The sequence below is a fragment of the Euphorbia lathyris genome, chromosome 1 (assembly GCF_963576675.1).
Source record: "Euphorbia lathyris chromosome 1, ddEupLath1.1, whole genome shotgun sequence".
NCBI lineage: Eukaryota > Viridiplantae > Streptophyta > Magnoliopsida > Malpighiales > Euphorbiaceae > Euphorbia > Euphorbia lathyris.
Window position 1 is genome coordinate 75605788 of NC_088910.1, and position 9299 is coordinate 75615086.

Genomic DNA, 9299 nt, shown 5'->3' on the forward strand with positions numbered 1-9299 from the left:
GGGGGCAATTTTGCTCCGGCTTTTATCTGTTTAGGTCCCTGGGCTTCCGAAAAGTGCTCTAATGGCCCCTAATGAATCCCAAAAGTGCTCTGACGGTCCCTAAATAATCCGGAATGCTCCAATAGGCTTGGGTCTGATTCGAAAATGCTCAAATAGACCTAAAAACATCTGAAAACACAGAAAATGCCATAAATAATGGAAATTACTAATTTTAACTAAAAAGTAATAAAACGATACTGAAATTAAAAGGAAACAAAGGGAAAACAAACTAAAATGATCCTAAAAACCATATACAAATGGGAGCTATCAAATGATCAAATGCATTTGGACATTCAAGATTTAAGTGTACATTACTATTACTATGTAATAAATATTGAGTTTTTGGTGTCTTTTAACCTACAAAAGTTAAATTCTTCAACTGTTTATTCTTTCAATTTTATTTGTAAACTTTAAGGATGATGGATCCAGTCCTCAATACTTTGTGATTTCTCAGGCAATAAATTATTGATTGAGATCATTTTTTACCCAGTGATTTAGGTTAAGCCTCATATATCAACCTTTTACTTAAGTACAAATCCAATTCTAAGTATCAACTCAAGTTGGCAAATTAGCTCAAAAGACTAAATATATATGTCTAACTCTAAGAGCCATTTCAACCCTTAAATCCATTTATCATATATCCAAGTAACTTTATGTGCTTATAACTCCATGATATAACTTACATTTAGGTTTTGATATGAGAATTTGAAATGTTCTAATATTTATGAATATTTTATCGTTAAACCAAAATCTCACTCTTATAAGTTAATTTACTCTTGCATGGCTATGATTTAGTGGTCAAGTATATTGACATATAAGATCCATGTTTACCTTTGTTAGTTTAGATAATAAATATAATTATTACATGATTCATATTTTGTTAAACAGGTACGTATAGAATTTTTTTCCAAACGAAGACTGAAGTTTTGTTTTATGACCTGGAGTTTTTCGCTTTTCTAAAAATAAGGACCTCAAAATTAAAATGAGGGTTGACAACCCGAAAATTAAAAAATTCAAAGACTTAATAATATTCTAAACAAATTTTAATTCTTCAATTTTTTAATTTTGAGGTCATTTAAGTATTGTTTTTCGATGAGAGAGAAAGTGAATATTTAAAGAACTAAAGCTTCGAAAACGATGATTTTAGAAAATAAAAAATTTGATTTCATAGTATATGTGATACTAAACAACTTTCGTTCGTGGAATTTTCCATTTTGAGATTATTAACGGTCATTTTTATAATGTCAAACTAAGACATCATCGTTTTTAGTAAAACGAACATCTATCCCCGTTTGGACAAATAATTAAACATAATAAGTTAGCATAAATTATTATCTTATATAAATATAATTTAAATTTTAAATATACTTGAGTTTATATCACATATGTATATGTATAGGAAGAGAAGAAATTGAATAAAACTTTATCCAAGTGAAGAAATTCAAGAAACATCTGAGATTCAACCATTTGCAAGGTTGTAAAAGACGATAGACGCTAATCGGACGGACATGGTCCTTATTGATTAATCGGGGATTGATCGGAAATTAATCGGGATTAATCGGATTTGTATTTTTTGTATTTATTTATTTTTTATTAAATAAAATATTATATAACTACAACTAATATATGAATTATACTATGTAAAAATAACAATATAAAATATTTAGGATAGAAAAATATACATATTTTAATATTATTTACATTAATGTTCTTAAAAAATAACAAATATATCAATAAAATAACATTTATAACAAAATGTGTCAAAGTAAAATAAAATTAATATTCTTAAAAATACATTTGATGGTTTAACGTTTTTTTGTAGTTTTTTTGTTATTTAATATTATATTTTTCAAAAATTAAAAAAATAGACATAAAATTTAAGGGCCAATTTTTTCAAAAAAGCCGCCTAGGAGCCGCCTGGGACCGCCTAGAAACCGCCTGAGAACGCCTAAAAGACCAAAAATCGGTCAACCGATTTATACCGCCCGATTAGTGGAAATCGGGACGGTGTTCTAAAAATCACCGCCTTGGCGGATTTTTAGAACACTGATTTGCATGTCAAGAACAAATATTTTGCCTTCTAATAGAGGATCAAGTTGTGCCAAAATTTTGGATATGGCTATTAAAGTTAAATCAAGGGGCAACTAGCTAATACTAACATAAATGAAAGAAAGAAAGAAGTTGATATAAAGAAGAACCTTCCAAGTTCCAATCCTTATTATCTGTGTTTTTGGCTCCTATGGCTTCCAATCCAACTAAAACCAGTCTTGTATAAAACTCTACTTACTATCACTAAATCAAATCTCATTCAATACTACACAACAACGCAAAGCAATCAATGGCAGGATTAGTATGATTCATGCTGCTGATTGCATAAAAAGCATAGCCATTGTGTATTAAATTACAGGATTGGGGAAAACGAGACCTGATTTATAGCTCCACCTTAATTTCAGGGCTCTCATCATCTACAGCCTTTGCAGGGATGGTAGAGGAAATAATACTTCCCCCATTATAACCTGCCATCAGCAATTTCCCTATTTTTGACCTCCACTCTGATATTTCTCTCTCTTCATTCTTCCTGTCATGAACAACTCTGTCACAGTAGTTAAGCATAGTTCCTAAGCCACTATTTGGTGTCCAACCATATTGCATTAGTACCTCTGCCTCACCTTCACTTATGTCTTCTCCAACCTTGATCAAAGATTCAAATGCATTAGACACTACAGAACTCACAATAAAGAACATATTACAAGTAAACATATTATTCTTCGGAGAAAACACTTTATGGGTAACATGCCAACTAGTAAACCACAAACAATCCCTCAAGTTGCAAGATTTTGCTAGGCAATCAGGACAGCCTTCACCTTATAGATAATCGATCCTCAAAGGTGTAGGTGGCAAAAAGATTAAGTTACCATGTGCATTTAGAAAATCCAGAACAAAATCCTTAATTCAATGCAGAGAAAGAAGGGCAAGGAGGGGAGCTGGATGGCCATCAAAGTATATCTTTTGTTACAAATTAATTGGAGGTTACTTTGAAAGATGTGGACTTCCCCTATATTTGATCAAGCTCAAATGATTGAGCAACTTATCTCTTGTAGGGAGTACAGGTTTCCCGGGTACTAAATACTACTCGATTCTAATGGGACTATCCGTACTCGTCTCCGGGAAACTCCAAATAAGCTGTGTACAGAGTTTTAATTTTTCTACAAAAATATTATCAATTGAGCACTTATAGATCAACAGAGAGCATCCCTGTGAGTGCATCATGGATCTGCCACTACTTTGGAGAACTACAATTAAGACACCAAGAACTTGATTCAAAGTTCTTAGCAAAAAGAGCCTGTGAAACGTATCTTCTCTGAAATTAGCTTAGAAGTTTTTCTAAAATAAAAAAAGTTCATTCGTATGAACATCAGAACTGGTGATAATATATAAGATTGTGTCAAACATCTATTTGTTTAATCAACTAGATATGCCAGAAAAGAGAAAAAAAGGCAAACTAGCTCATGGAGAACCGCCAGAAAATTCTTTTTAGAGCTTATGTTGAATTTTGACTTCAGTTATATAGAATAAACCCTAACTGAATATTGCAGTGCCTAATTGAATTCATTAGAATAAACTACATCAAGCAATTAATTCAAAGATAACTAGTTGATAAACCCTTGTTCATATTTTCAATGACTGACAATTGATGCTGACAAAATGAACAACATAGTCCAGTTTGATTTAAGTATTCCATTGTTTCGTTTTGATTCTTTCCAGAAAAGAATTAAACAGAGCAATGCATCTTACTTATTTTAAGCATGATATTGCTTGTAGAAGCACTAGATCAAAATCATAAAATACCAATGCTGTGACATAATAAGCCAATTGATCAGAAAAATAAGTTTGTACAGCTAGTGATCCAACTGATGAAACCAAAAATACTGGCAATCATGCATGGGGAACATGATAAGGTGATTACCAATAAGGTTTTGTTCTCAATAAGCATAATCCTGCCGCAGTTAGTAAGTTTCATGGAAGTCACTAATCGCTTAATTTGCCAATTAATGGATACAGAATCAACCAGCTCAAAGAAATAAGTTGCATAGCCATATTCAGGACGTTCCAGCACTATTCTGCATTCAAACAAACTTCATTGCAAATGGTCGCCAATATAATGATCACAAACAAATCTAAATACAAGATTTGTACAAACTACCTGTTATGCTTTTCAAAGACAAATATAAACGACTGGAGATCTCGGCACCAACCCCATTCAGCAGGCCAATTACGGAACCGTAGATAACGTGTCTGAAAAAGACAAATCACTGGTGAATAATCATTTAAAATATTCCATGAACATATGGAGCTCTCACAAATCTAGTGTCATCGTTTTCAGATCCGTAGTACAAGAAACTTATTACCTGCTCCACAAGTGAGAATAGACAAGGCAAGCAATAACTGGGTTTTGAACCCTTAGTGCACCTAAAAGGAGCAAACTTTAATAAAGAGTCCCTCTGATGAAATATCTGAAATTCAGAAACAAAAGAATATGCTAACATTAGTGACAAGTATGAATTTCCAGTTTTTTCAGAAAAAAAAAGTATGAATTTGCAGAAAACTATAAAGTTATCTAAATTCTGAACATAACAAAACTTAATCCATCAATTTTTTCAGTAGTTCCTTTCCAGGAGCACATCATTTAATTGGTAGATATTCCCTCACATTTTTACAAGGTCATAAAAAGTTTATAAAACTATCAGAAACAAGTGGAATATTAGCCAAGAGGGGAAGACGAAAGGAAAGAAAAACCAAAGAAAACGTCAACCACAAAAATGTATCAATTAGCAGCATCAACCTTTGATATCACAGACTCAAGATCCGCAAAGCCATTTTCAGTGAATGATTCATCAATAGGTTCATCGCTATCTGTCTCTCCATAGAGCTTAATTTCATCAATTGACACCCCTTTTTCAACTAAAACCTGCCAAATACTATGTTCAGAAAGAGCATAAACTAATTCATGGAAAAAGAGAAAAGCAAACATCCATTACCTGTAGCAGTCCAGGAGCATCTTCGTCTAGAGCTGTTTCAATTGAATCACTGCAGTTCATTTTCCCAAGTAAATCATCCCATTAAACTAAATAATATAAAAGGAAAATTGAAAGGGAAAGAACAAAACACAGAAAAGCATAGAGAAGATATTACGTAGCAGTCTTCTTCCTTTTTCGTGGACGGTTGATTTTTATTGTGTTTGAAGCTTCAATGAAACCATGGCCATTCTCAAAAGATGAAGGAAGAACTTTTGGCAAGCCTTCAAAATTCCCTGGAGTATTTAATTCAGAATCCACTGTACGTAGCTTCATCCGGTCTCCCAATCGCATGTCAACATTCTTGTCTCCACTGAGTTCATGAACAAAATCAGGTTCGCTCTTCACATGTACCTTGTCAAACGAGAAGTTTTTAATAGCATCCATGCCTAGGCCATGCATTGTGTTATTATCCAATGGTTCAGCCTTCACTTTGACCAAGGTCAACAAAGTTGAATCAGATGTGTGACTTGTGCTTGTTGACATGTTATCAAGTGGACCACATGAACTTAAACCCAGAGGTTTTCCCTAAGATTAGAACACATTCAACACAAGCTTTCAGCAGCAAAAATATGTTGGGGTATCCATTACAAATACTGATCGCCATTAGAACAATAATTCTAAAGACGCAATAAGTTTGAGAGTGAGACACACTGACCCACACATAAAAGATAACAAATCCATTTATATATGTTTAATATGATTTACAAAACATCAATAAGTAACTTACTAACTTCATATATAATTTTACCAAGGCACTGCACATGGATAACCGCTAATATTCCAAGCAAAGAAGCTCGCCATATTATGTACTGTAGATAGCATTATACTATCCTTGTATTCAAATGATAGGAAAAAGAAAGCCGGATGATGAAGACAAAGCAACAATTTGTAAATACAATTTGCAGAAATAAGCTTAATTCACATCATTCAAATGTTTCTGTCATAAGAATCCTAAACGAGTCAAAGAATAGTTTTCACCTATTTATCACGACATCATCCAAAAGGGTATCAACCTCAATGCCAAGTCAACCTTAAGGTTTACTCTTTTGCAAGTGCAACACCAGAACATAATACATAAAGATCAAGAAGTCATCCTATAAAAGTACAAAATGTAACCCACACAAAATGCTAAACACTAAACACTAAACATTCCATGGGAAGACAGATATGCAGAGAAAACTTTTTCTTATATAACCACTTTAGCCAAATGTAATGCATTGATCAACAAGCACAAATGTAAAAAATATAATTATAAATTACCAAAAAGAAATTTTTTTAAAAAAAGGTAAGGGAAGGAGAACTCAAAAGCATCTAATATATGTCATAACCTTATAGTTCAGGCTCCGAAACTAGAAAAGGAAGGAGCCTCTCTTGGCTACTTTTACAGCTTTCTTCATGAAGAAACCATGAAAAAACAAATCTTTCTAAAAAGAATGCAATAGTTGTTGCAAAAGACAATATGGATGATTTAAAACTATGATTCATATATGTTCCAGCACTCTTCCAATATTTACAAAATGTAACATTCTTAAATTATTAAAAAAATGACAACCACCTCGGCAATTGGATTTCCGGTCACCGATATTTTCCTGCAAAGTAAAAAAAGAAACTGAGAATAAAGCAAAACATAAGAGATAAGTAGGCAAAATTGCATTGCTTTTTTGGGTTTACAGCGCCAAAATTTGGCATATATTATTAAAGAAATACCTTGATAGCAGCATTCGAAGCCGCTCCTTCAGTACCATGTGATCGAGATACTCTACAAACTCATTTGAGATGCTACTCTCAAGTTTCAGTGCTTGCACATCATCACCAACAGAGCCAATGATGCTGCATCCTACGGATCTCTGAAAGTAATCAATCCCTAATTTTATTTTTGCAGTTTTCAATCTGTTGGATCTTGGATTAATGCACAACATGACTACTATCAAATAACATCAACATTTTACCTAAACATATCACCTGATCTGGCAGAATCTTTGTATTTACTTTAGCATCATGGCCGTTACAAACTTCTGACATAGCTAGTTCTGGGTGGGAAGTACCATTTTGTAAGCAGTTATCAACGACAACATTATCCATGTGAAATTTATCATATGCATCTACAGAATCAACTCCCAGAGAAATGTTAGTTTCATAACTTTGTGGTTGCACTGTCTGCTGACCCATCTTTTTATTGGCAGGCGAAACAGTAGAAGGAATAGACGAAACACCCTATAATGTAGACATTTTATAGTAAGAAAAAATTTCAGAAGGTAAAATTTTAGAGGTACCAGAATAGCCATTTCATAGACAATTTTATTCTACATATACCTTCTCCAGAAATCCTAGGCAACTTCAACTATTGTTGCAACTACTTGCGTTGTGTTCATCAAGACTTGGGAATAAATTATGTTGTTTCTGAACTTAATAGTTAAGCTACATTGCACTAGAATAGTAGTGTTGTATTGATCAACTTCTACAAATATGTTCAACAAGACTTGGGAATGTATTATGTTGTTTCTGGACGTAATAGTTAAGTTACCTACTCATTAGGGCTGAGTCTCATTCTCATAAACCCTCTTGTTATAACATGCCATCAGATGTAACATAACTAGCAATTAGGGTATCACTAAGAATTATTGGAGAGTTATAAAAAAAAAAGGTAAGATGTTGAGTAACTAGGGTTGTACAAAGAGTTAAAATCTTGGACCAAAATGAAACAAGAAAATGAAATTATTTGGGGTTGTTTCTCGTGCACAATTTGAATTTGTAAATGTAATGCATTTTGGCACATGACATATTAGGTTTTTCAATGGAATTATCAAGAGATGCCGTAAACAGGGTGAAAAGAAGAGTAACTCTGTAAATGTTAGAATCAGAATGCAAGCGACACTAAAATTACCTGTGAATCGCAATGCTTGTCTTCCTTATCAATTACGTTCAAGTGAGACCTGCACACCCAAAAAACAAATGGAAACTACGTTGGCAACAAATTGAAAACTCAAGTAATAATACAGAGTTTCAAAAAAGAATGACTCACGCTGGTTCACTGTTAGCAGATAATGAAGTCCGCTTCGTTGTCTTTAGCAGCTTTAGCCGGTGAACAAACGGAACGTTGTCGAGCTCGCTGGACCAATCAGTGTCATGAGCTTCATCCTCAGCTTTCATCCGAAATCCACTAGAACCGCACAATTGATATCTCATCCTAAATTGAATCAGTTTTTATTCCAGATTTCTTGCAATTCCAGAGGGTAATCCACAATCAACCATGCTCTTCGTAAAAATAAGGACAACAAGAGAAAAGGGACAACAATTTGAAAAAAAGATGCAATGGTTTAAAAACCCGCTTCATAACTGGTTCAATAGTTCATTGTTTGAACCGGTTGAACCAGAATGGCTCAACCTGATAATGTTATATATACCAATAAATAAATATATCTTCAAATATAAGTACTTGAATTTTTAAACTTTTTTTTATATAAACTTAGAGGGTGTTTGTTTTAGCTTTTCAAATCGCAGTAAATATAGCGTTTAGTTAGGTTTATATAACCGTAGCGTTTAGCATTTTCTCTGAAAACTGCAGCGTTTTGGAGCGTTTCACGAAAAGCTCCTATTTGGAGCTTTTCATAAACAGTTGTTTGTAGTTAGTTGTTATTGACAGAATTATCCTTCTTATTTCCACAAAATATATTTTATTTTTTAAAATTATTTATATTTCTACAACATAATTACTGGAAGAACAATGTTTTGTTGCGTTCAATAAATTTTTTATTTTTTATATACATTATTTTTATTAATTTGTGTAACACATTTTTTATTTTATAATAGGATAAAGTGCAAAAATACCCCTAACATTTATAGCTATGAGCAATTTTACCTTTAACATCTAAAATGATGCAATTATATCCCTAAATTTGGCAGCCAAAAGCAATTTTATCCATAACATTGACATGGGTCAATTTTAGAAATAATTTATCAAACTGTCTTCTTGGTCATGAATATTGTCATCTACACTTCACATGTGCACAATTTTATAATCGTTAGTAACAGATTACAAACATATGATTAGACGTGAAATTTTTTTAAGAAAAAAGATATTGTTTTTGTACGAGTTTGACAAAAAAAAATTCAAATATTTTGCTGAATTTACAAATATTAATTTTCAATTTTATTATTAAATCACACAAAAATATGATATCT

General features: G+C 32.6%; 1 protein-coding gene across 3 annotated transcripts; it reads right to left on the reverse strand.

The window, feature by feature from the left end:
* Nucleotides 1-2203: 2203 nt before the first annotated feature.
* On the reverse strand, nt 2204-8425 carry LOC136202316 (uncharacterized). 3 transcript variants are annotated; one of them, XM_065992862.1, is made up of 12 exons: nt 8140-8422; nt 8002-8050; nt 7067-7331; nt 6825-6981; nt 6673-6706; nt 5233-5642; nt 5079-5127; nt 4883-5008; nt 4449-4553; nt 4244-4335; nt 4007-4160; nt 2204-2730 (listed from the first exon to the last, which is right to left on the reverse strand). In XM_065992862.1, exons 1-12 carry the CDS (start codon nt 8301-8303, stop codon nt 2470-2472), a joined length of 1866 nt encoding a protein of 621 aa, XP_065848934.1. In that variant the 5' UTR covers nt 8304-8422; the 3' UTR covers nt 2204-2469. The 3 variants fall into 3 exon arrangements, with proteins under 3 accessions (XP_065848934.1, XP_065848942.1, XP_065848951.1); XM_065992870.1 differs by having other exon boundaries at nt 6825-6964; nt 7080-7331; nt 8140-8420; XM_065992879.1 differs by lacking the exon at nt 2204-2730 and having other exon boundaries at nt 4008-4155; nt 8140-8425.
* Between the last annotated feature and the right edge of the window lie 874 nt (nt 8426-9299).

Excerpts from the sequence above, each read along its gene's own strand:
- LOC136202316 (XM_065992862.1), bottom strand. The coding sequence starts at position 8,303 with ATGAGATATCAATTGTGCGGTTCTAGTGGATTTCGGATGAAAGCTGAG. Across the intron at positions 6,982-7,066 it reads AGATCAGGTGATATGTTTAG|GGATTGATTACTTTCAGAGA; the intron begins GTAAAATGTTGA and ends AAATAAAATTAG. Across the intron at positions 4,336-4,448 it reads TATTCTCACTTGTGGAGCAG|ACACGTTATCTACGGTTCCG; the intron begins GTAATAAGTTTC and ends TGTCTTTTTCAG.